The sequence below is a fragment of the Oncorhynchus keta genome, chromosome 24, assembly GCF_023373465.1.
Source record: "Oncorhynchus keta strain PuntledgeMale-10-30-2019 chromosome 24, Oket_V2, whole genome shotgun sequence".
In the NCBI taxonomy this organism is placed as follows: domain Eukaryota; kingdom Metazoa; phylum Chordata; class Actinopteri; order Salmoniformes; family Salmonidae; genus Oncorhynchus; species Oncorhynchus keta.
Genome location: NC_068444.1, coordinates 4911469 through 4938419, shown reverse-complemented (window position 1 = coordinate 4938419; position 26951 = coordinate 4911469). Strand labels below are relative to the sequence as shown.

General features: G+C 49.4%; 1 protein-coding gene across 1 annotated transcript in view; it reads right to left on the bottom strand.

Annotated features, from left to right (window-relative positions):
* LOC127911317 (netrin receptor UNC5B-b-like) overlaps nt 1–26951 on the bottom strand; it is a 386624-nt gene that overhangs the window by 23100 nt on the left and 336573 nt on the right. The window contains 2 exon segments of the mRNA XM_052477532.1: nt 11374–11492; nt 12583–12749. Of these exon segments, the coding sequence (XP_052333492.1) occupies nt 11374–11492; nt 12583–12749 (286 nt within the window).

The window sequence follows — 26951 nt, the reverse complement described above, 5'->3', positions numbered from 1 at the left end:
TGTTAACTGTGTTGGGGATGGTGTGTGTGTGTTAACTGTGTTGGGGTGGTGTGTGTGTTAACTGTGTTGGGGATGGTGTGTGTGTGTTAACTGTGTTGGGATGGTGTCTGTGTTAACTGTGTTGGGGTGGTGTGTGTGTGTTAACTGTGTTGGGGATGGTGTTTGTGTTAACTGTGTTGGGGTGGTGTGTTTGTGTTAACTGTGTTGGGGATGGTGTGTGTGTTAACTGTGTTGGGGATGGTGTGTGTGTTAACTGTGTTGGGGTGGTGTGTGTGTTAACTGTGTTGGGGTGGTGTGTGTGTGTTAACTGTGTTGGGGATGGTGTGTGTGTGTTAACTGTGTTGGGGGTGGTGTGTGTGTTAACTGTATTGGGGTGGTGTGTGTGTTAACTGTGTTGGGGATGGTGTGTGTGTTAACTGTGTTGGGGGTGGTGTGTGTGTTAACTGTGTTGGGATGGTGTGCGTGTTAACTGTGTTGGGGGTGGTGTGTGTGTTAACTGTGTTGGGGATGGTGTGTTACTGGTGTGTGTGTTAACTGTGTTGGGGTGGTGTGTGTGTTAACTGTGTTGGGGATGGTGTTTGTGTTAACTGTGTTGGGGATGGTGTGTGTGTTAACTGTGTTGGGGGTGGTGTGTGTGTTAACTGTGTTGGGGGTGGTGTGTGTGTGTTAACTGTGTTGGGGATGGTGTTTGTGTTAACTGTGTTGGGGATGGTGTTTGTGTTAACTGTGTTGGGGGTGGTGTGTGTGTTAACTGTGTTGGGGATGGTGTGTGTGTGTTAACTGTGTTGGGGGGTGGTGTGTGTGTTAACTGTGTTGGGGTGGTGTGTGTGTGTTAACTGTGTTGGGGGTGGTGTGTGTGTTAACTGTGTTGGGGTGGTGTGTGTGTTAACTGTGTTGGGGTGGTGTGTGTGTTAACTGTGTTGGGGATGGTGTGTGTGTGTTAACTGTGTTGGGGGTGGTGTGTGTGTTAACTGTGTTGGGGGTGGTGTGTGTGTTAACTGTGTTGGGGGTGGTGTGTGTGTTAACTGTGTTGGGGGTGGTGTGTGTGTTAACTGTGTTGGGGTGGTGTGTGTGTTAACTGTGTTGGGGGTGGTGTGTGTGTTAACTGTGTTGGGGATGGTGTGTGTGTGTTAACTGTGTTGGGGGTGGTGTGTGTGTTAACTGTGTTGGGGGTGGTGTGTGTGTTAACTGTGTTGGGGGTGGTGTGTGTGTGTTAACTGTGTTGGGATGGTGTGTGTGTGTTAACTGTGTTGGGATGGGTGTGTGTGTTTTAACTGTGTTGGGGTGGTGTGTGTGTTAACTGTGTTGGGGGTGGTGTGTGTGTTAACTGTGTTGGGGATGGTGTGTGTGTTAACTGTGTTGGGGATGGTGTGTGTGTTAACTGTGTTGGGGGTGGTGTGTGTGTTAACTGTGTTGGGGATGGTGTTTGTGTTAACTGTGTTGGGGATGGTGTGTGTGTTAACTGTGTTGGGATGGTGCGTGTGTGTTAACTGTGTTGGGGATGGTGTGTGTGTTAACTGTGTTGGGATGGTGTGTGTGTAAACTGTGTTGGGATGGTGTGTGTGTGTTAACTGTGTTGGGATGGTGTGTGTGTTAACTGTGTTGGGGTGGTGTGTGTGTGTTAACTGTGTTGGGGATGGTGTGTGTGTGTTAACTGTGTTGGGATGGTGTGTGTGTTAACTGTGTTTGGGGTGGTGTGTGTGTTAACTGTGTTGGGGTGGTGTGTGTGTGTTAGCTGTGTTGGGGATGGTGTGTGTGTTAACTGTGTTGGGGTGGTGTGTGTGTGTTAACTGTGTTGGGGATGGTGTGTGTGTTAACTGTGTTGGGGGTGGTGTGTGTGTTAACTGTGTTGGGATGGTGTGTGTGTTAACTGTGTTGGGGGTGGTGTGTGTGTTAACTGTGTTGGGGGTGGTGTGTGTGTTAACTGTGTTGGGGTGGTGTGTGTGTTAACTGTGTTGGGGATGGTGTGTGTGTTAACTGTGTTGGGGTGGTGTGTGTGTTAACTGTGTTGGGGATGGTGTGTGTGTGTTAACTGTGTTGGGGGTGGTGTGTGTGTGTTAACTGTGTTGGGGTGGTGTGTGTGTGTTAACTGTGTTGGGGGTGGTGTGTGTGTGTTAACTGTGTTGGGGTGGTGTGTGTGTGTTAACTGTGTTGGGGGTGGTGTGTGTGTGTTAACTGTGTTGGGGTGGTGTGTGTGTGTTAACTGTGTTGGGGTGGTGTGTGTGTTAACTGTGTTGGGGGTGGTGTGTGTGTTAACTGTGTTGGGGTGGTGTGTGTGTGTTAACTGTGTTGGGGGTGGTGTGTGTTAACTGTGTTGGGGATGGTGTGTGTGTTAACTGTGTTGGGGGTGGTGTGTGTGTTAACTGTGTTGGGGTGGTGTGTGTGTGTTAACTGTGTTGGGGGTGGTGTGTGTGTTAACTGTGTTGGGGGTGGTGTGTGTGTTAACTGTGTTGGGGATGGTGTGTGTGTTAACTGTGTTGGGGGTGGTGTGTGTGTTAACTGTGTTGGGATGGTGTGTGTGTTAACTGTGTTGGGATGGTGTGTGTGTGTTAACTGTGTTGGGGGTGGTGTGTGTGTTAACTGTGTTGGGATGGTGTGTGTGTTAACTGTGTTGGGGATGGTGTGTGTGTTAACTGTGTTGGGGATGGTGTTTGTGTTAACTGTGTTGGGGATGGTGTGTGTGTTAACTGTGTTGGGGATGGTGTGTGTGTTAACTGTGTTGGGATGGTGTGTGTGTTAACTGTGTTGGGGATGGTGTGTGTGTTAACTGTGTTGTGGTGGTGTGTGTGTTAACTGTGTTGGGGGATGGTGTGTGTGTTAACTGTTTTGGGGATGGTGTGTGTGTTTTAACTGTGTTGAGGATGGTGTGTGTGTTAACTGTGTTGGGGGGTGTGTGTGTTAACTGTGTTGGGGTGGTGTGTGTGTGTTAACTGTGTTGGGGGTGGTGTGTGTGTTAACTGTGTTGGGGGTGGTGTGTGTGTCAACTGTGTTGGGGTGGTGTGTGTGTTAACTTTGTTTTGGATTGTGTGTGTGTTAACTGTGTTGGGGGTGGTGTGTGTGTTAACTGTGTTGGGGGTGGTGTGTGTGTTAACTGTGTTGGGGATGGTGTGTGTGTTAACTGTGTTGGGGTGGTGTGTGTGTGTTAACTGTGTTGGGGGTGGTGTGTGTGTTAACTGTGTTGGGGTGGTGTGTGTGTGTTAACTGTGTTGGGGGTGGTGTGTGTGTTAACTGTGTTGGGGTGGTGTGTGTGTTAACTGTGTTGGGGATGGTGTGTGTGTTAACTGTGTTGGGGTGGTGTGTGTGTTAACTGTGTTGGGGTGGTGTATGTTAACTGTGTTGGGGTGGTGTGTGTGTTAACTGTGTTGGGGCGGTGTGTGTGTTAACTGTGTTGGGGTGGTGTGTGTGTTAACTGTGTTGGGGATGGTGTGTGTGTTAACTGTGTTGGGGATGGTGTGTGTGTTAACTGTGTTGGGGGTGGTGTATGTGTTAACTGTGTTGGGGTGGTGTGTGTGTAAACTGTGTTGGGGATGGTGTGTGTGTTAACTGTGTTGGGGTGGTGTGTGTGTTAACTGTGTTGGGGATGGTGTTTGTGTTAACTGTGTTGGGGATGGTGTGTGTGTTAACTGTGTTGGGGTGGTGTGTGTGTTAACTGTGTTGGGATGGTGTGTGTGTTAACTGTGTTGGGATGGTGTGTGTGTGTTAACTGTGTTGGGATGGTGTCTGTGTTAACTGTGTTGGGGTGGTGTGTGTGTGTTAACTGTGTTGGGGATGGTGTTTGTGTTAACTGTGTTGGGGTGGTGTGTTTGTGTTAACTGTGTTGGGGATGGTGTGTGTGTTAACTGTGTTGGGGATGGTGTGTGTGTTAACTGTGTTGGGGTGGTGTGTGTGTTAACTGTGTTGGGGTGGTGTGTGTGTGTTAACTGTGTTGGGGATGGTGTGTGTGTGTTAACTGTGTTGGGGGTGGTGTGTGTGTTAACTGTATTGGGGTGGTGTGTGTGTTAACTGTGTTGGGGATGGTGTGTGTGTTAACTGTGTTGGGGGTGGTGTGTGTGTTAACTGTGTTGGGATGGTGTGCGTGTTAACTGTGTTGGGGGTGGTGTGTGTGTTAACTGTGTTGGGGATGGTGTGTTACTGGTGTGTGTGTTAACTGTGTTGGGGTGGTGTGTGTGTTAACTGTGTTGGGGATGGTGTTTGTGTTAACTGTGTTGGGGATGGTGTGTGTGTTAACTGTGTTGGGGGTGGTGTGTGTGTTAACTGTGTTGGGGGTGGTGTGTGTGTGTTAACTGTGTTGGGGATGGTGTTTGTGTTAACTGTGTTGGGGATGGTGTTTGTGTTAACTGTGTTGGGGGTGGTGTGTGTGTTAACTGTGTTGGGGATGGTGTGTGTGTGTTAACTGTGTTGGGGGTGGTGTGTGTGTGTTAACTGTGTTGGGGGTGGTGTGTGTGTGTTAACTGTGTTGGGGGTGGTGTGTGTGTTAACTGTGTTGGGGTGGTGTGTGTGTTAACTGTGTTGGGGGTGGTGTGTGTGTTAACTGTGTTGGGGATGGTGTGTGTGTGTTAACTGTGTTGGGGGTGGTGTGTGTGTTAACTGTGTTGGGGGTGGTGTGTGTGTTAACTGTGTTGGGGGTGGTGTGTGTGTTAACTGTGTTGGGGGTGGTGTGTGTGTTAACTGTGTTGGGGTGGTGTGTGTGTTAACTGTGTTGGGGGTGGTGTGTGTGTTAACTGTGTTGGGGATGGTGTGTGTGTGTTAACTGTGTTGGGGTGGTGTGTGTGTTAACTGTGTTGGGGGTGGTGTGTGTGTTAACTGTGTTGGGGGTGGTGTGTGTGTGTTAACTGTGTTGGGGGTGGTGTGTGTGTTAACTGTGTTGGGATGGTGTGTGTGTGTTAACTGTGTTGGGGGTGGTGTGTGTGTGTTAACTGTGTTGGGGTGGTGTGTGTGTTAACTGTGTTGGGGGTGGTGTGTGTGTTAACTGTGTTGGGGATGGTGTGTGTGTTAACTGTGTTGGGGATGGTGTGTGTGTTAACTGTGTTGGGGGTGGTGTGTGTGTTAACTGTGTTGGGGATGGTGTTTGTGTTAACTGTGTTGGGGATGGTGTGTGTGTTAACTGTGTTGGGATGGTGCGTGTGTGTTAACTGTGTTGGGGATGGTGTGTGTGTTAACTGTGTTGGGATGGTGTGTGTGTAAACTGTGTTGGGATGGTGTGTGTGTGTTAACTGTGTTGGGATGGTGTGTGTGTTAACTGTGTTGGGGTGGTGTGTGTGTGTTAACTGTGTTGGGGATGGTGTGTGTGTGTTAACTGTGTTGGGATGGTGTGTGTGTTAACTGTGTTGGGGGTGGTGTGTGTGTTAACTGTGTTGGGGTGGTGTGTGTGTGTTAGCTGTGTTGGGGATGGTGTGTGTGTTAACTGTGTTGGGGTGGTGTGTGTGTGTTAACTGTGTTGGGGATGGTGTGTGTGTTAACTGTGTTGGGGTGGTGTGTGTGTTAACTGTGTTGGGATGGTGTGTGTGTTAACTGTGTTGGGGGGTGTGTGTGTTAACTGTGTTGGGGTGGTGTGTGTGTTAACTGTGTTGGGGTGGTGTGTGTGTTAACTGTGTTGGGGATGGTGTGTGTGTTAACTGTGTTGGGGGGGTGTGTGTGTTAACTGTGTTGGGGATGGTGTGTGTGTGTTAACTGTGTTGGGGGTGGTGTGTGTGTGTTAACTGTGTTGGGGTGGTGTGTGTGTGTTAACTGTGTTGGGGGTGGTGTGTGTGTGTTAACTGTGTTGGGGTGGTGTGTGTGTGTTAACTGTGTTGGGGGTGGTGTGTGTGTGTAACTGTGTTGGGGTGGTGTGTGTGTGTTAACTGTGTTGGGGGTGGTGTGTGTGTTAACTGTGTTGGGGGTGGTGTGTGTTAACTGTGTTGGGGTGGTGTGTGTGTGTTAACTGTGTTGGGGGTGGTGTGTGTTAACTGTGTTGGGGATGGTGTGTGTGTTAACTGTGTTGGGGATGGTGTGTGTGTTAACTGTGTTGGGGATGGTGTTTGTGTTAACTGTGTTGGGGATGGTGTGTGTGTTAACTGTGTTGGGATGGTGCGTGTGTGTTAACTGTGTTGGGGATGGTGTGTGTGTTAACTGTGTTGGGATGGTGTGTGTGTAAACTGTGTTGGGATGGTGTGTGTGTGTTAACTGTGTTGGGATGGTGTGTGTGTTAACTGTGTTGGGGTGGTGTGTGTGTGTTAACTGTGTTGGGGATGGTGTGTGTGTGTTAACTGTGTTGGGATGGTGTGTGTGTTAACTGTGTTGGGGGTGGTGTGTGTGTTAACTGTGTTGGGGTGGTGTGTGTGTGTTAGCTGTGTTGGGGATGGTGTGTGTGTTAACTGTGTTGGGGTGGTGTGTGTGTGTTAACTGTGTTGGGGATGGTGTGTGTGTTAACTGTGTTGGGGGTGGTGTGTGTGTTAACTGTGTTGGGATGGTGTGTGTGTTAACTGTGTTGGGGGTGGTGTGTGTGTTAACTGTGTTGGGGGTGGTGTGTGTGTTAACTGTGTTGGGGTGGTGTGTGTGTTAACTGTGTTGGGATGGTGTGTGTGTTAACTGTGTTGGGGTGTGTGTGTTAACTGTGTTGGGGGTGGTGTGTGTGTTAACTGTGTTGGGGTGGTGTGTGTGTTAACTGTGTTGGGGATGGTGTGTGTGTTAACTGTGTTGGGGTGGTGTGTGTGTTAACTGTGTTGGGGATGGTGTGTGTGTGTTAACTGTGTTGGGGGTGGTGTGTGTGTGTTAACTGTGTTGGGGTGGTGTGTGTGTTAACTGTGTTGGGGTGGTGTGTGTGTGTTAACTGTGTTGGGGTGGTGTGTGTGTGTTAACTGTGTTGGGGTGGTGTGTGTTAACTGTGTTGGGGTGGTGTGTGTGTGTTAACTGTGTTGGGGGTGGTGTGTGTGTTAACTGTGTTGGGGGTGGTGTGTGTGTTAACTGTGTTGGGGTGGTGTGTGTGTGTTAACTGTGTTGGGGGTGGTGTGTGTTAACTGTGTTGGGGATGGTGTGTGTGTTAACTGTGTTGGGGATGGTGTGTGTGTTAACTGTGTTGGGGTGGTGTGTGTGTGTTAACTGTGTTGGGGGTGGTGTGTGTGTTAACTGTGTTGGGGGGGGTGTGTGTGTTAACTGTGTTGGGGGTGGTGTGTGTGTTAACTGTGTTGGGGGTGGTGTGTGTGTTAACTGTGTTGGGATGGTGTGTGTGTTAACTGTGTTGGGATGGTGTGTGTGTGTTAACTGTGTTGGGGGTGGTGTGTGTGTTAACTGTGTTGGGATGGTGTGTGTGTTAACTGTGTTGGGGATGGTGTGTGTGTTAACTGTGTTGGGGATGGTGTTTGTGTTAACTGTGTTGGGGATGGTGTGTGTGTTAACTGTGTTGGGGATGGTGTGTGTGTTAACTGTGTTGGGATGGTGTGTGTGTTAACTGTGTTGGGGATGGTGTGTGTGTTAACTGTGTTGTGGTGGTGTGTGTGTTAACTGTGTTGGGGGATGGTGTGTGTGTTAACTGTTTTGGGGATGGTGTGTGTGTGTTAACTGTGTTGAGGATGGTGTGTGTGTTAACTGTGTTGGGGGTGGTGTGTGTGTTAACTGTGTTGGGGTGGTGTGTGTGTGTTAACTGTGTTGGGGGTGGTGTGTGTGTTAACTGTGTTGGGGGTGGTGTGTGTGTCAACTGTGTTGGGGTGGTGTGTGTGTTAACTGTGTTGGGGATGGTGTGTGTGTTAACTGTGTTGGGGGTGGTGTGTGTGTTAACTGTGTTGGGGGTGGTGTGTGTGTTAACTGTGTTGGGGATGGTGTGTGTGTTAACTGTGTTGGGGTGGTGTGTGTGTGTTAACTGTGTTGGGGGTGGTGTGTGTGTTAACTGTGTTGGGGTGGTGTGTGTGTGTTAACTGTGTTGGGGGTGGTGTGTGTGTTAACTGTGTTGGGGTGGTGTGTGTGTTAACTGTGTTGGGGATGGTGTGTGTGTTAACTGTGTTGGGGTGGTGTGTGTGTTAACTGTGTTGGGGTGGTGTGTGTTAACTGTGTTGGGGTGGTGTGTGTGTTAACTGTGTTGGGGCGGTGTGTGTGTTAACTGTGTTGGGGTGGTGTGTGTGTTAACTGTGTTGGGGATGGTGTGTGTGTTAACTGTGTTGGGGATGGTGTGTGTGTTAACTGTGTTGGGGGTGGTGTGTGTGTTAACTGTGTTGGGGTGGTGTGTGTGTAAACTGTGTTGGGGGTGGTGTGTGTGTTAACTGTGTTGGGGTGGTGTGTGTGTTAACTGTGTTGGGGGTGGTGTTTGTGTTAACTGTGTTGGGGATGGTGTGTGTGTTAACTGTGTTGGGGTGGTGTGTGTGTTAACTGTGTTGGGATGGTGTGTGTGTGTTAACTGTGTTGGGGATGGTGTGTGTGTTAACTGTGTTGGGGATGGTGTGTGTGTGTTAACTGTGTTGGGGGTGGTGTGTGTGTTAACTGTGTTGGGATGGTGTGTGTGTGTTAACTGTGTTGGGGATGGTGTGTGTGTTAACTGTGTTGGGGGTGGTGTGTGTGTTAACTGTGTTGGGATGGTGTGTGTGTGTTAACTGTGTTGGGGATGGTGTGTGTGTTAACTGTGTTGGGGATGGTGTGTGTGTTAACTGTGTTGGGGATGGTGTGTGTGTGTTAACTGTGTTGGGGATGGTGTGTGTGTGTTAACTGTGTTGGGATGGTGTGTGTGTTAACTGTGTTGGGGATGGTGTGTGTGTTAACTGTGTTGGGGGTGGTGTGTGTGTTAACTGTGTTGGGGATGGGTGTGTTTTTACTGTTGTGGGGGTGGTGTGTGTGTTAACTGTGTTGGGGATGGTGTGTGTGTGTTAACTGTGTTGGGGGTGGTGTGTGTGTTAACTGTGTTGGGGGTGGTGTGTGTGTTAACTGTGTTGGGGGTGGTGTGTGTGTGTTAACTGTGTTGGGGGTGGTGTGTGTGTTAACTGTGTTGGGGGTGGTGTGTGTGTGTTAACTGTGTTGGGGTGGTGTGTGTGTGTTAACTGTGTTGGGGGTGGTGTGTGTGTGTTAACTGTGTTGGGGTGGTGTGTGTGTGTTAACTGTGTTGGGGGTGGTGTGTGTGTGTTAACTGTGTTGGGGTGGTGTGTGTGTGTTAACTGTGTTGGGGGTGGTGTGTGTGTTAACTGTGTTGGGGGTGGTGTGTGTGTTAACTGTGTTGGGGTGGTGTGTGTGTGTTAACTGTGTTGGGGGTGGTGTGTGTTAACTGTGTTGGGGATGGTGTGTGTGTTAACTGTGTTGGGGATGGTGTGTGTGTTAACTGTGTTGGGGTGGTGTGTGTGTGTTAACTGTGTTGGGGGTGGTGTGTGTGTTAACTGTGTTGGGGGTGGTGTGTGTGTTAACTGTGTTGGGGATGGTGTGTGTGTTAACTGTGTTGGGGGTGGTGTGTGTGTTAACTGTGTTGGGATGGTGTGTGTGTTAACTGTGTTGGGATGGTGTGTGTGTGTTAACTGTGTTGGGGGTGGTGTGTGTGTTGGGATGGTGTGTGTGTTAACTGTGTTGGGGATGGTGTGTGTGTTAACTGTGTTGGGGATGGTGTTTGTGTTAACTGTGTTGGGGATGGTGTGTGTGTTAACTGTGTTGGGGATGGTGTGTGTGTTAACTGTGTTGGGATGGTGTGTGTGTTAACTGTGTTGGGGATGGTGTGTGTGTTAACTGTGTTGTGGTGGTGTGTGTGTTAACTGTGTTGGGGGATGGTGTGTGTGTTAACTGTGTTGGGGATGGTGTGTGTGTGTTAACTGTGTTGAGGATGGTGTGTGTGTTAACTGTGTTGGGGGTGGTGTGTGTGTTAACTGTGTTGGGGTGGTGTGTGTGTGTTAACTGTGTTGGGGGTGGTGTGTGTGTTAACTGTGTTGGGGGTGGTGTGTGTGTCAACTGTGTTGGGGTGGTGTGTGTGTTAACTGTGTTGGGGATGGTGTGTGTGTTAACTGTGTTGGGGGTGGTGTGTGTTAACTGTGTTGGGGGTGGTGTGTGTGTTAACTGTGTTGGGGATGGTGTGTGTGTTAACTGTGTTGGGGTGGTGTGTGTGTGTTAACTGTGTTGGGGGTGGTGTGTGTGTTAACTGTGTTGGGGTGGTGTGTGTGTTAACTGTGTTGGGGGTGGTGTGTGTGTTAACTGTGTTGGGGTGGTGTGTGTGTTAACTGTGTTGGGGATGGTGTGTGTGTTAACTGTGTTGGGGTGGTGTGTGTGTTAACTGTGTTGGGGTGGTGTGTGTTAACTGTGTTGGGGTGGTGTGTGTGTTAACTGTGTTGGGGCGGTGTGTGTGTTAACTGTGTTGGGGTGGTGTGTGTGTTAACTGTGTTGGGGATGGTGTGTGTGTAACTGTGTTGGGGATGGTGTGTGTGTTAACTGTGTTGGGGGTGGTGTGTGTGTTAACTGTGTTGGGGTGGTGTGTGTGTAAACTGTGTTGGGGATGGTGTGTGTGTTAACTGTGTTGGGGTGGTGTGTGTGTTAACTGTGTTGGGGATGGTGTTTGTGTTAACTGTGTTGGGGATGGTGTGTGTGTTAACTGTGTTGGGGTGGTGTGTGTGTTAACTGTGTTGGGATGGTGTGTGTGTGTTAACTGTGTTGGGGATGGTGTGTGTGTTAACTGTGTTGGGGGTGGTGTGTGTGTGTTAACTGTGTTGGGGGTGGTGTGTGTGTTAACTGTGTTGGGATGGTGTGTGTGTGTTAACTGTGTTGGGGATGGTGTGTGTGTTAACTGTGTTGGGGGTGGTGTGTGTGTTAACTGTGTTGGGATGGTGTGTGTGTGTTAACTGTGTTGGGGATGGTGTGTGTGTTAACTGTGTTGGGGATGGTGTGTGTGTTAACTGTGTTGGGGATGGTGTGTGTGTTAACTGTGTTGGAGATGGTGTGTGTGTGTTAACTGTGTTGGGGATGGTGTGTGTGTGTTAACTGTGTTGGGATGGTGTGTGTGTTAACTGTGTTGGGGATGGTGTGTGTGTTAACTGTGTTGGGGGTGGTGTGTGTGTTAACTGTGTTGGGGATGGTGTCTGTGTTAACTGTGTTGGGGTGGTGTGTGTGTGTTAACTGTGTTGGGGTGGTGTGTGTGTGTTAACTGTGTTGGGGTGGTTACCATTCTACCATCGAGCAGTGAGACATTATTATTAGCATGTTATTACTATTCAAAATGTAACGAGTACTTTTAGGTGTCAACGAAAATGTATGTAGTTAAAAGAAAACTACATTATTTTCTTAAGAAATGTGTATTGGAGTAAAAATTGTCAAAAATATAAATAGCAAAGTACAGATTCCCCAAAACGACTGAAGTAGTACTTTAAAGTATTTTTTACTGAATTACTTTATACCACTGTGTGTGTGTCTGCATGTGTGTTTGAGAGGACATTGTGTGTGTCTTACCTGTCCCATGCCACAGTCCTGCCCACGGTGCCGCCCACGTGCTTCAGGCCAAGGATCTCAGGGTCACCGCGGAGCTCTGCTGGCAGCTCCAGGGATGACAGGGTGGACGAGTTGTACATCTTTATTTTAGGAAAACAAACATATATATATATATATAATAACAATAATACACCAATATAACTATTACACCAATATAACTATTACACCAATATAACTATAACACCAATATAACTATAACACCAATATAACTATTACACCAATATAACTATTACACCATACACCAATATAACTATTACACCAATATAACTATTACACCAATATAACTATTACACCAATATAACTATAACACCAATATAACTATAACACCAATATAACTATAACACCAATATAACTATAACACCAATATAACTATAACACCAATATAACTATTACACCAATATAACTATTACACCAATATAACTATAACACCAATATAACTATTACACCAATATAACTATACACCAATATAACTATTACACCAATATAACTATTACACCAATATAACTATTACACCAATATAACTATAACACCAATATAACTATTACACCAATATAACTATTACACCAATATAACTATGACACCAATATAACTATAACACCAATATAACTATTACCCCAATATAACTATTACACCATACACCAATATAACTATTACACCAATATAACTATAACACCAATATAACTATTACACCAATATAAATATTACACCATACACCAATATAACTATAACACCAATATAACTATGACACCAATATAACTATAACACCAATATAACTATTACACCAATATAACTATTACACCAATATAACTATAACACCAATATAACTATTACACCAATATAAATATTACACCATACACCAATATAACTATAACACCAATATAACTATTACACCAATATAACTATTACACCAATATAACTATAACACCAATATAACTATTACACCAATATAAATATTACACCATACACCAATATAACTATAACACCAATATAACTATTACACCAATATAACTATTACACCAATATAACTATTACACCAATATAACTATAACACCAATATAACTATAACACCAATATAACTATTACACCAATATAACTATTACACCAATATAACTATAACACCAATATAACTATAACACCAATATAACTATTACACCAATATAACTATAACACCTTGATCTTGAGGCTGGGCAGGGGGTCCAGCAGGGGAGAGGTTGTCATGGGGATCTTGTGGTGACCATCGTTGGCACCCTGCCGCAGGGAGAAGAGAGGATCCCTGAAGGTACCCGCTGTGGCTGTCAGGTCTGGGGGCGCAGAGGGGTGGAGGAGGTGAGGGTTGTCTGCAGGAGGAGGAGAGAGAGGGGGAGTTGTTTAATAGTTTCATCGGCTGATTGTGATTTTTGAGAGCAAAGTGGCTACAATACATGCTTTATTGGTCCATTTAAAATATATATATATTTAACCTTTATTTAACTAGGCAAGTCAGTTTCAGAACAAATTCTTATTTACAATGACGGCCTCCACCGGCTAAACACGGGACGACGCTGGGCCGATGGTGCGCTGCCCAATGGAACTCCCAATCACAGCCGGTTGTGATACAGCCTGGATTCAAACCGGGGTGTCTGTAGTGACGTCTCAAGCGCTGAGATGCAGTGACTTAGACCGCTGCGCCACTCGGGAGCAGAAATTATACACTGAGATAATGAAACCAATAACCCTCTGGATGGTGGTAGCTAGTACACTGGGATAATGATAACCCTCTGGATGGTGGTAGCTAGTACACTGGGATAATGATAACCCCCCGGCTGGTGGTAGCTAGTACACTGGGATAATGATAACCCTCCGGCTGGTGGTAGCTAGTACACTGGGATAATGATAACCCTCCAGCTGGTGGTAGCTAGTACACTGGGATAATGATAACCCTCTGGCTGGTGGTAGCTAGTACACTGGGATAATGATAACCCTCCGGCTGGTGGTAGCTAGTACACTGGGATAATGATAACCCTCTGGCTGGTGGTAGCTAGTACACTGGGATAATGAAAACCCTCTGGCTGGTGGTAGCTAGTACACTGGGATAATGATAACCCTCCAGCTGGTGGTAGCTAGTACACTGGGATAATGATAACCCTCTGGCTGGTGGTAGCTAGTACACTGGGATAATGATAACCCTCTGGCTGGTGGTAGCTAGTACACTGGGATAATGATAACCCTCTGGCTGGTGGTAGCTAGTACACTGGGATAATGATAACCCTCCGGCTGGTGGTAGCTAGTACACTGGGATAATGATAACCCTCTGGCTGGTGGTAGCTAGTACACTGGGATAATGATAACACTCCGGATGGTGGTAGCTAGTACACTGGGATAATGATAACCCCCCGGCTGGTGGTAGCTAGTACACTGGGATAATGATAACCCTCTGGCTGGTGGTAGCTAGTACACTGGGATAATGATAACCCTCTGGCTGGTGGTAGCTAGTACACTGGGATAATGATAACCCTCCGTCTGGTGGTAGCTAGTACACTGGGATAATGATAACCATCTGGCTGGTGGTAGCTAGTACACTGGGATAATGAAACCAACAACCCTCTGGCTGGTGGTAGCTAGTACACTGGGATAATGATAACCCTCCGGCTGGTGGTAGCTAGTACACTGGGATAATGATAACCCTCTGGCTGGTGGTAGCTAGTACACTGGGATAATGATAACCCTCCAGCTGGTGGTAGCTAGTACACTGGGATAATGATAACCCTCTGGCTGGTGGTATCTAGTACACTGAGATAATGATAACCCTCCGGCTGGTGGTAGCTAGTACACTGGGATAATGATAACCCTCTGGATGGTGGTAGCTAGTACACTGGGATAATGATAACCCTCTGGCTGGTGGTAGCTAGTACACTGGGATAATGATAACCCTCTGGCTGGTGGTAGCTAGTACACTGAGATAATGATAACCCCCGGCTGGTGGTAGCTAGTACACTGGGATAATGATAACCCTCTGGCTGGTGGTAGCTAGTACACTGGGATAATGATAACCCTCCAGCTGGTGGTAGCTAGTACACTGGGATAATGATAACCCTACGTCTGGTGGTAGCTAGTACACTGGGATAATGATAACCCTCCGGCTGGTGGTAGCTAGTACACTGGGATAATGATAACCCTCCGGCTGGTGGTATCTAGTACACTGGGATAATGATAACCCTCCAGCTGGTGGTAGCTAGTACACTGGGATAATGATAACCCTCTGGCTGGTGGTAGCTAGTACACTGGGATAATGATAACCCTCCAGCTGGTGGTAGCTAGTACACTGGGATAATGATAACCCTCTGGCTGGTGGTAGCTAGTACACTGGGATAATGATAACCCTCCGGCTGGTGGTAGCTAGTACACTGGGATAATGATAACCCTCCAGCTGGTGGTAGCTAGTACACTGGGATAATGATAACCCTCTGGCTGGTGGTAGCTAGTACACTGGGATAATGATAACCCTCCGGCTGGTGGTAGCTAGTACACTGGGATAATGATAACCCTCCGGCTGGTGGTAGCTAGTACACTGGGATAATGATAACCCTCTGGCTGGTGGTAGCTAGTACACTGGGATAATGAAACCAATAACTCTCTGGCTGGTGGTAGCTAGTACACTGGGATAATGATAACCCTCCGGCTGGTGGTAGCTAGTACACTGGGATAATGATAACCCTCCGGCTGGTGGTAGCTAGTACACTGGGATAATGATAACCCTCTGGCTGGTGGTAGCTAGTACACTGGGATAATGATAACCCTCTGGCTGGTGGTAGCTAGTACACTGGGATAATGATAACCCTCTGGCTGGTGGTAGCTAGTACACTGGGATAATGATAACCCTCCAGCTGGTGGTAGCTAGTACACTGGGATAATGATAACCCTCCAGCTGGTGGTAGCTAGTACACTGGGATAATGATAACCCTCTGGCTGGTGGTAGCTAGTACACTGGGATAATGATAACCCTCTGGCTGGTGGTAGCTAGTACACTGGGATAATGATAACCCTCCAGCTGGTGGTAGCTAGTACACTGGGATAATGATAACCCTCTGGCTGGTGGTAGCTAGTACACTGGGATAATGATAACCCTCTGGCTGGTGGTAGCTAGTACACTGGGATAATGATAACCCTCTGGCTGGTGGTAGCTAGTACACTGGGATAATGATAACCCTCCGGCTGGTGGTAGCTAGTACACTGGGATAATGATAACCCTCTGGCTGGTGGTAGCTAGTACACTGGGATAATGATAACACTCCGGATGGTGGTAGCTAGTACACTGGGATAATGATAACCCCCCGGCTGGTGGTAGCTAGTACACTGGGATAATGATAACCCTCTGGCTGGTGGTAGCTAGTACACTGGGATAATGATAACCCTCTGGCTGGTGGTAGCTAGTACACTGGGATAATGATAACCCTCTGGATGGTGGTAGCTAGTACACTGGGATAATGATAACCCTCCAGCTGGTGGTAGCTAGTACACTGGGATAATGATAACCCTCCGTCTGGTGGTAGCTAGTACACTGGGATAATGATAACCATCTGGCTGGTGGTAGCTAGTACACTGGGATAATGAAACCAACAACCCTCTGGCTGGTGGTAGCTAGTACACTGGGATAATGATAACCCTCCGGCTGGTGGTAGCTAGTACACTGGGATAATGATAACCCTCTGGCTGGTGGTAGCTAGTACACTGGGATAATGATAACCCTCCAGCTGGTGGTAGCTAGTACACTGGGATAATGATAACCCTCTGGCTGGTGGTATCTAGTACACTGAGATAATGATAACCCTCCGGCTGGTGGTAGCTAGTACACTGGGATAATGATAACCCTCTGGATGGTGGTAGCTAGTACACTGGGATAATGATAACCCTCTGGCTGGTGGTAGCTAGTACACTGGGATAATGATAACCCTCTGGCTGGTGGTAGCTAGTACACTGAGATAATGATAACCCCCCGGCTGGTGGTAGCTAGTACACTGAGATAATGATAACCCCCCGGCTGGTGGTAGCTAGTACACTGGGATAATGATAACCCTCTGGCTGGTGGTAGCTAGTACACTGGGATAATGATAACCCTCCAGCTGGTGGTAGCTAGTACACTGGGATAATGATAACCCTCCGTCTGGTGGTAGCTAGTACACTGGGATAATGATAACCCTCCGGCTGGTGGTAGCTAGTACACTGGGATAATGATAACCCTCCGGCTGGTGGTATCTAGTACACTGGGATAATGATAACCCTCCAGCTGGTGGTAGCTAGTACACTGGGATAATGATAACCCTCTGGCTGGTGGTAGCTAGTACACTGGGATAATGATAACCCTCCAGCTGGTGGTAGCTAGTACACTGGGATAATGATAACCCTCTGGCTGGTGGTAGCTAGTACACTGGGATAATGATAACCCTCCGGCTGGTGGTAGCTAGTACACTGGGATAATGATAACCCTCCAGCTGGTGGTAGCTAGTACACTAGGATAATGATAACCCTCCGGCTGGTGGTAGCTAGTACACTGGGATAATGATAACCCTCCGGCTGGTGGTAGCTAGTACACTGGGATAATGATAACCCTCTGGCTGGTGGTAGCTAGTACACTGGGATAATGAAACCAATAACTCTCTGGCTGGTGGTAGCTAGTACACTGGGATAATGATAACCCTCCGGCTGGTGGTAGCTAGTACACTGGGATAATGATAACCCTCCGGCTGGTGGTAGCTAGTACACTGGGATAATGATAACCCTCTGGCTGGTGGTAGCTAGTACACTGGGATAATGATAACCCTCTGGCTGGTGGTAGCTAGTACACTGGGATAATGATAACCCTCTGGCTGGTGGTAGCTAGTACACTGGGATAATGATAACCCTCCAGCTGGTGGTAGCTAGTACACTGGGATAATGATAACCCTCCGGCTGGTGGTAGCTAGTACACTGGGATAATGATAACCCTCCAGCTGGTGGTAGCTAGTACACTGGGATAATGATAACCCTCCGGCTGGTGGTAGCTAGTACACTGGGATAATGATAACCCCCCGGCTGGTGGTAGCTAGTACACTGGGATAATGATAACCCTCTGGCTGGTGGTAGCTAGTACACTGGGATAATGATAACCCTCCAGCTGGTGGTAGCTAGTACACTGGGATAATGATAACCCTCTGGCTGGTGGTAGCTAGTACACTGGGATAATGATAACCCTCCAGCTGGTGGTAGCTAGTACACTGGGATAATGATAACCCTCCAGCTGGTGGTAGCTAGTACACTGGGATAATGATAACCATCTGGCTGGTGGTAGCTAGTACACTGGGATAATGATAACCCTCTGGCTGGTGGTAGCTAGTACACTGGGATAATGATAACACTCCGGCTGGTGGTAGCTAGTACACTGGGATAATGATAACCCTCCGGCTGGTGGTAGCTAGTACACTGGGATAATGATAACCCTCCGGATGGTGGTAGCTAGTACACTGGGATAATGATAACCCTCTGGCTGGTGGTAGCTAGTACACTGGGATAATGAAACCAATAACTCTCTGGCTGGTGGTAGCTAGTACACTGGGATAATGATAACCCTCCGGCTGGTGGTAGCTAGTACACTGGGATAATGATAACCCTCCGGCTGGTGGTAGCTAGTACACTGGGATAATGATAACCCTCTGGCTGGTGGTAGCTAGTACACTGGGATAATGATAACCCTCTGGCTGGTGGTAGCTAGTACACTGGGATAATGATAACCCTCTGGCTGGTGGTAGCTAGTACACTGGGATAATGATAACCCTCCAGCTGGTGGTAGCTAGTACACTGGGATAATGATAACCCTCCGGCTGGTGGTAGCTAGTACACTGGGATAATGATAACCCTCCAGCTGGTGGTAGCTAGTACACTGGGATAATGATAACCCTCCGGCTGGTGGTAGCTAGTACACTGGGATAATGATAACCCCCGGCTGGTGGTAGCTAGTACACTGGGATAATGATAACCCTCTGGCTGGTGGTAGCTAGTACACTGGGATAATGATAACCCTCCAGCTGGTGGTAGCTAGTACACTGGGATAATGATAACCCTCTGGCTGGTGGTAGCTAGTACACTGGGATAATGATAACCCTCCAGCTGGTGGTAGCTAGTACACTGGGATAATGATAACCCTCCAGCTGGTGGTAGCTAGTACACTGGGATAATGATAACCATCTGGCTGGTGGTAGCTAGTACACTGGGATAATGATAACCCTCTGGCTGGTGGTAGCTAGTACACTGGGATAATGATAACACTCCGGCTGGTGGTAGCTAGTACACTGGGATAATGATAACCCTCCGGCTGGTGGTAGCTAGTACACTGGGATAATGATAACCCTCCGGATGGTGGTAGCTAGTACACTGGGATAATGATAACCCTCTGGCTGGTGGTAGCTAGTACACTGGGATAATGATAACCCTCCGGCTGGTGGTAGCTAGTACACTGGGATAATGATAACCTTCCGGCTGGTGGTAGCTAGTACACTGGGATAATGATAACCCTCCGGCTGGCGGTAGCTAGTACACTGGGATAATGATAACCCTCTGGCTGGTGGTAGCTAGTACACTGGGATAATGATAACCCTCTGGATGGTGGTAGCTAGTACACTGGGATAATGATAACCCTCTGGATGGTGGTAGCTAGTACACTGGGATAATGAAGCCAATAACCCTCTAACTTTGAGGTAAAGAGCACATTGGGAGAATGAAGCCAATAAACCCTCTAACTTTGAGGTAAAGAGCACGTTGGGATAATGAAGCCAATAAACCCTCTAACTTTGAGGTAAAGAGCACGTTGGAATAATGAAGCCAATAACCCTCTAACTTTGAGGTAAAGAGCACGTTGGGATAATGAAGCCAATAAACCCTCTAACTTTGAGGTAAAGAGCACGTTGGGATAATGAAGCCAATAAACCCTCTAACTTTGAGGTAAAGAGCACGTTGGGATAATGAAGCAAATAACCCTCTAACTTTGAGGTAAAGAGCACGTTGGGATAATGAAGCCAATAACCCTCTAACTTTGAGGTAAAGAGCACCTTGAGATAATGAAGCCAATAAACCCTCTAACTTTGAGGTAAAGAGCACGTTGGGATAATGAAGCCAATAAACCCTTTAACTTTGAGGTAAAGAGCACGTTGGGATCGTCTTGAGAAGAAACTCTAGACGGAGTTTGGAGATCGAGAAGACATCAAAAAGGTGACATTTTTTTTTAAATGAGAAGAGACCAAGACAGAAACAGAAGACAAACTGACCACAAATATATAATATAATAATATATAAAATAAATATAATATAAATATAATATTAATATAAAAGCATCACGTAAAGAGTTGGTCCCATGTTTCATGAGCTGAAATAAAAATACAATCACAGACATTTGTCCATAAGCACAAAAAGCTTGTTTCTCTCAAATTGTCTGCACAAGTGTGTTTATACCCCTGTTAGTAAGCGTTTCTCCTATGCAAAGATAATGAATCAAACTGACAGGTGTGGTATATCAAGAAGCTGGTTCAACAGCAAGATCGTTACACAGGTGGACCTTGCGCCGGGGACAAATAAAGAGGCCACTCTAAAAATGTGCAGTGTTGTCACACGAACACGATTCCACAGAGGTGTTACGATTTCAAGGAGACTACCCCTCTTTTACCCAGACTACCCCTCTTTTACTCAGACTACCCCTCTTACGTTTTCAAGGAGATGTGAAATTGGCACGCTGACTGCAGCGTTGCCAGAGAATTTGTCTGGACGTCCAACTGGCCTCACAGACCACGTGAATGGCGACGTGTGGGCGATTGGTTTGCTGATGTCAACGTTGTGAACAGAGGGCCCCATGGTGGGGGGGTTATGGTATGGTGTTTACTGATGTCAACGTTGTGAACAGAGAGCCCCATGGTGGGGGGTTATGGTATGGTGTTTACTCATGTCAACGTTGTGAACAGAGGGCCCCATGGTGGGGGGTTATGAACAGAGGGCCCCATGGTGGGGGGTTGTGAACAGAGGGCCCCATGGTGGTGGGGGGGTTATGGTATGGTGTTTACTGATGTCAACGTTGTGAACAGAGGGCCCCATGGTGGGGGGTTGTGAACAGAGGGCCCCATGGTGGGGGGTTATGGTATGGTGTTTACTGATGTCAACGTTGTGAACAGAGGGCCCCATGGTGGGGGGTTATGGTATGGTGTTTACTGATGTCAACGTTGTGAACAGAGTGCCCCATGGTGGGGGGGTTATGGTATGGTGGTTACTGATGTCAACGTTGTCAACAGAGGGCCCCATGGTGGGGGGTTATGGTATGGTGTTTACTGATGTCAACGTTGTCAACAGAGGGCCCCATGGTGGGGGGTTATGGTATGGTGTTTACTGATGTCAACGTTGTGAACAGAGGGCCCCATGGTGGGGGGTTGTGAACAGAGGGCCCCATGGTGGGGGGTTATGGTATGGTGTTTACTGATGTCAACGTTGTGAACAGAGGGCCCCATGGTGGGGGGTTATGGTATGGTGTTTACTGATGTCAACGTTGTGAACAGAGTGCCCCATGGTGGGGGGTTATGGTATGGTGTTTACTGATGTCAACGTTGTGAACAGAGTGCCCCATGGTGGGGGGTTATGGTATGGTGTTTACTGATGTCAACGTTGTGAACAGAGGGCCCCATGGTGGGGGGTTATGGTATGGTGTTTACTGATGTCAACGTTGTGAACAGAGGGCCCCATGGTGGGGGTTATGGTATGGTGTTTACTGATGTCAACGTTGTGAACAGAGTGCCCCATGGTGGGGGGTTATGGTATGGTGTTTACTCATGTCAACGTTGTGAACAGAGGGCCCCATGGTGGGGGGTTATGAACAGAGGGCCCCATGGTGGGGGTTGTGAACAGAGGGCCCCATGGTGGGGGGTTATGGTATGGTGTTTACTGATGTCAACGTTGTGAACAGAGGGCCCCATGGTGGGGGTTGTGAACAGAGGGCCCCATGGTGGGGGTTATGGTATGGTGTTTACTGATGTCAACGTTGTGAACAGAGAGCCCCATGGTGGGGGGTTATGGTATGGTGTTTACTGATGTCAACGTTGTGAACAGAGTGCCCCATGGTGGGGGGTTATGGTATGGTGTTTACTGATGTCAACGTTGTGAACAGAGTGCCCCATGGTGGGGGGTTATGGTATGGTGTTTACTGATGTCAACGTTGTCAACAGAGGGCCCCATGGTGGGGGGTTATGGTATGGTGTTTACTGATGTCAACGTTGTGAACAGAGGGCCCCATGGTGGGGGGTTGTGAACAGAGGGCCCCATGGTGGGGGGTTATGGTATGGTGTTTACTGATGTCAACGTTGTAAACAGAGAGCCCCATGGTGGGGGGTTATGGTATGGTGTTTACTGATGTCAACGTTGTGAACAGAGTGCCCCATGGTGGGGGGTTATGGTATGGTGTTTACTGATGTCAACGTTGTGAACAGAGTGCCCCATGGTGGGGGGTTATGGTATGGTGTTTACTGATGTCAACGTTGTGAACAGAGTGCCCCATGGTGGGGGGTTATGGTATGGTGTTTACTGATGTCAACGTTGTGAACAGAGTGCCCCATGGTGGGGGGGGTTATGGTATGGTGTTTACTGATGTCAACGTTGTGAACAGAGGGCCCCATGGTGGGGGGTTATGGTATGGTGTTTACTGATGTCAACGTTGTGAACAGAGGGCCCCATGGTGGGGGGTTATGGTATGGTGTTTACTGATGTCAACGTTGTGAACAGAGTGCCCCATGGTGGGGGGTTATGGTATGGTGTTTACTCATGTCAACGTTGTGAACAGAGGGCCCCATGGTGGGGGGTTATGAACAGAGGGCCCCATGGTGGGGGGTTGTGAACAGAGGGCCCCATGGTGGGGGGTTATGGTATGGTGTTTACTGATGTCAACGTTGTGAACAGAGGGCCCCATGGTGGGGGGTTGTGAACAGAGGGCCCCATGGTGGGGGTTATGGTATGGTGTTTACTGATGTCAACGTTGTGAACAGAGAGCCCCATGGTGGGGGGTTATGGTATGGTGTTTACTGATGTCAACGTTGTGAACAGAGAGCCCCATGGTGGGGGTTGTGAACAGAGGGCCCCATGGTGGGGGGTTGTGAACAGAGGGCCCCATGGTGGGGGGTTATGGTATGGTGTTTACTGATGTCAACGTTGTGAACAGAGGGCCCCATGGTGGGGGGTTATGGTATGGTGTTTACTGATGTCAACGTTGTGAACAGAGTGCCCCATGGTGGGGGGTTATGGTATGGTGTTTACTGATGTCAACGTTGTGAACAGAGTGCCCCATGGTGGGGGGTTATGGTATGGTGTTTACTGATGTCAACGTTGTCAACAGAGGGCCCCATGGTGGGGGGTTATGGTATGGTGTTTACTGATGTCAACGTTGTCAACAGAGGGCCCCATGGTGGGGGGTTATGGTATGGTGTTTACTGATGTCAACGTTGTGAACAGAGAGCCCCATGGTGGGGGGGTTGTGAACAGAGGGCCCCATGGTGGGGGGGTTATGGTATGGTGTTTACTGATGTCAACGTTGTGAACAGAGGGCCCCATGGTGGGGGGGTTATGGTATGGTGTTTACTGATGTCAACGTTGTGAACAGAGAGCCCCATGGTGGGGGGTTATGGTATGGTGTTTACTGATGTCAACGTTGTGAACAGAGAGCCCCATGGTGGTGGGGGGGTTATGGTATGGTGTTTACTGATGTCAACGTTGTGAACAGAGAGCCCCATGGTGGGGGGTTATGGTATGGTGTTTACTGATGTCAACGTTGTGAACAGAGGGCCCCATGGTGGGGGGGGTTATGGTATGGTGTTTACTGATGTCAACGTTGTGAACAGAGGGCCCCATGGTGGGGGGGTTATGGTATGGTGTTTACTGATGTCAACGTTGTGAACAGAGAGCCCCATGGTGGGGGGTTATGGTATGGTGTTTACTGATGTCAACGTTGTGAACAGAGGGCCCCATGGTGGGGGGTTATGGTATGGTGTTTACTGATGTCAACGTTGTGAACAGAGTGCCCCATGGTGGGGGGTTATGGTATGGTGTTTACTCATGTCAACGTTGTGAACAGAGGGCCCCATGGTGGGGGGTTATGAACAGAGGGCCCCATGGTGGGGGGTTGTGAACAGAGGGCCCCATGGTGGGGGGTTATGGTATGGTGTTTACTGATGTCAACGTTGTGAACAGAGGGCCCCATGGTGGGGGTTGTGAACAGAGGGCCCCATGGTGGGGGTTATGGTATGGTGTTTACTGATGTCAACGTTGTGAACAGAGAGCCCCATGGTGGGGGGGTTATGGTATGGTGTTTACTGATGTCAACGTTGTGAACAGAGTGCCCCATGGTGGGGGGTTATGGTATGGTGTTTACTGATGTCAACGTTGTGAACAGAGTGCCCCATGGTGGGGGGTTATGGTATGGTGTTTACTGATGTCAACGTTGTCAACAGAGGGCCCCATGGTGGGGGGTTATGGTATGGTGTTTACTGATGTCAACGTTGTGAACAGAGGGCCCCATGGTGGGGGTTATGGTATGGTGTTTACTGATGTCAACGTTGTGAACAGAGTGCCCCATGGTGGGGGGTTATGGTATGGTGTTTACTGATGTCAACGTTGTGAACAGAGTGCCCCATGGTGGGGGGTTATGGTATGGTGTTTACTGATGTCAACGTTGTGAACAGAGTGCCCCATGGTGGGGGGTTATGGTATGGTGTTTACTGATGTCAACGTTGTGAACAGAGGGCCCCATGGTGGGGGGTTATGGTATGGTGTTTACTGATGTCAACGTTGTGAACAGAGGGCCCCATGGTGGGGGGTTATGGTATGGTGTTTACTGATGTCAACGTTGTGAACAGAGTGCCCCATGGTGGGGGGTTATGGTATGGTGTTTACTCATGTCAACGTTGTGAACAGAGGGCCCCATGGTGGGGGTTATGAACAGAGGGCCCCATGGTGGGGGGTTGTGAACAGAGGGCCCCATGGTGGGGGTTATGGTATGGTGTTTACTGATGTCAACGTTGTGAACAGAGGGCCCCATGGTGGGGGGTTGTGAACAGAGGGCCCCATGGTGGGGGGTTATGGTATGGTGTTTACTGATGTCAACGTTGTGAACAGAGAGCCCCATGGTGGGGGGGTTATGGTATGGTGTTTACTGATGTCAACGTTGTGAACAGAGAGCCCCATGGTGGGGGGTTGTGAACAGAGGGCCCCATGGTGGGGGTTGTGAACAGAGGGCCCCATGGTGGGGGGTTATGGTATGGTGTTTACTGATGTCAACGTTGTGAACAGAGCCCCATGGTGGGGGGTTGTGAACAGAGGGCCCCATGGTGGGGGGTTATGGTATGGTGTTTACTGATGTCAACGTTGTGAACAGAGGGCCCCATGGTGGGGGGGTTGTGAACAGAGAGCCCCATGGTGGGGGGGTTGTGAACAGAGGGCCCCATGGTGGGGGGGTTGTGAACAGAGAGCCCCATGGTGGGGGGTTGTGAACAGAGAGCCCCATGGTGGTAGTGGTGTTATGGTATTGGGAAGGCATAAGCAACGGACAACGCTCGCAATTGTATTTTGTCGATGGCAATATGAATGCACAGAGATACCGTGACGAGATCCTGAGACCTATTGCCATGTCATTCATCCGTCGCCATCACCTCATGTTTCAGCAGGATAATGAACAGCCCCATGTCACAATGATCTGTAGACAATTCCTGGAAGCTGAAAATGTCCCAGTTCTCCCGTACGGACTTGGGGGAGAAGCGAAGGTTGAGAGCCACGCGTACTCTGAAACACGCCAAACCGCACTGCTTCTTGACACACTGCTCGCCATCCGCACACAGACCAAAGTCAGCGTGCATGCACCTGGTTCACCACCGGAGTCACTAGAGTGCGATGGGACAACCCGGACGACACTGGGCCAATAAGTGTGTGCTGCCTCGTGGGTCTCCCGTTCGCAGGTGGCTGCGACACAGCCCGCGATCGAACCCGGGTCTGTAGTGACGGCTCAAGAACTGCGCTGCAGTGCCTTAGACCGCTGCGCCACTCGGGAGACCAATAGCTTTTTATTTTTTTAAAGGTGGAAGGGGGAGGAAGGGGGAGGAAGGGAGAGGAAGGGGGAGGAAGGGGGAGGAAGGGGGAGGAAGGGGAGGAAGGGGGAGGAAGGGGGAGGAAGGGGGAGGAAGGGGGAGGAAGGGGGAGGAAGGGGAGAGGAAGGGGGAGGAAGGGGGGGAAGGGGGAGGAAGGGGAGGAAGGGGGAGGAAGGGGGAGGAAGGGGGAGGAAGGGGGGGAAGGGGGTGGAAGGGGGGGAAGGGAGAGGAAGGGGGAGGAAGGGGGAGGAAGGGGGAGGAAGGGAGAGGAAGGGGGAGGAAGGGGGAGGAAGGGGAGGAAGGGAGAGGAAGGGGAGGAAGGGGGAGGAGGAGGGAGAGAGGAAGGGGGAGGAAGGGGAGGAAGGGGAGGAAGGGGGAGGAAGGGGAGGAAGGGGGAGGAAGGGGAGGAAGGAAGGAAGGGGAGGAAGGGGGAGGAAGGGGGAGGAAGGGGGAGGAAGGGGGAGGAAGGGGTGGAAGGGGGAGGAAGGGGGAGGAAGGGGGAGGAAGGGGAGGAATTGTAGGAAGGGGTCAGGAAGGGGGTAATGGGGGGTGGAAGGGGAGGAAGGGGTGGAAGGGGGAGGAAGGGGAGGAAGGGAGAGGAAGGGGAGGAAGGGGGAGGAAGGGGGAGGAAGGGAGAGGAAGGGGAGGAAGGGGAGGAAGGGAGAGGAAGGGAGAGGAAGGGGGAGGAAGGGGAGGAAGGGAGAGGAAGGGGGAGGAGGAGAGGAGGAAGGAGAGGAAGGAGGGGAGGAGGAAGGAAGAGGGAGGAAGGGGGAGGAAGGGAGAGGAAGGGAGAGGAAGGGGGAGGAAGGGGGGAAGGGGGGGGAGGAAGGGGAAGGAAGGGAGAGGAAGGGGAGGAAGGGAGAGGAAGGGAGAGGAAGGGAGAGGAAGGGGAGGAAGGGAGAGGAAGGGGGAGGAAGGGAGAGGAAGGGGGAGGAAGGGAGAGGAAGGGGAGGAAGGGAGAGGAAGGGGGAGGAAGGGAGAGGAAGGGGGAGGAAGGGAGAGGAAGGGGAGGAAGGGGGAGGAAGGGAGAGGAAGGGGGAGGAAGGGAGAGGAAGGGGAGGAAGGGAGAGGAAGGGAGAGGAAGGGAGAGGAAGGGGGAGGAAGGGAGAGGAAGGGAGAGGAAGGGGGAGGAAGGGGGAGGAAGGGAGAGGAAGGGGGAGGAAGGGGGAGGAAGGGAGAGGAAGGGGGAGGAAGGGAGAGGAAGGGAGAGGAAGGGGGAGGAAGGGAGAGGAAGGGGAGGAAGGGGGAGGAAGGGGGAGGAAGGGAGAGGGAAGGGGGAGGAAGTGGGAGGAAGGGGTGGAAGGGGGAGGAAGGGGAGGAAGTGGGAGGAAGGGAGAGGAAGGGAGAGGAAGGGGAGGAAGTGGGAGGAAGGGGTGGAAGGGGGAGGAAGGGGGAGGAAGTGGGAGGAAGTGACCAACGAATACATTGTAT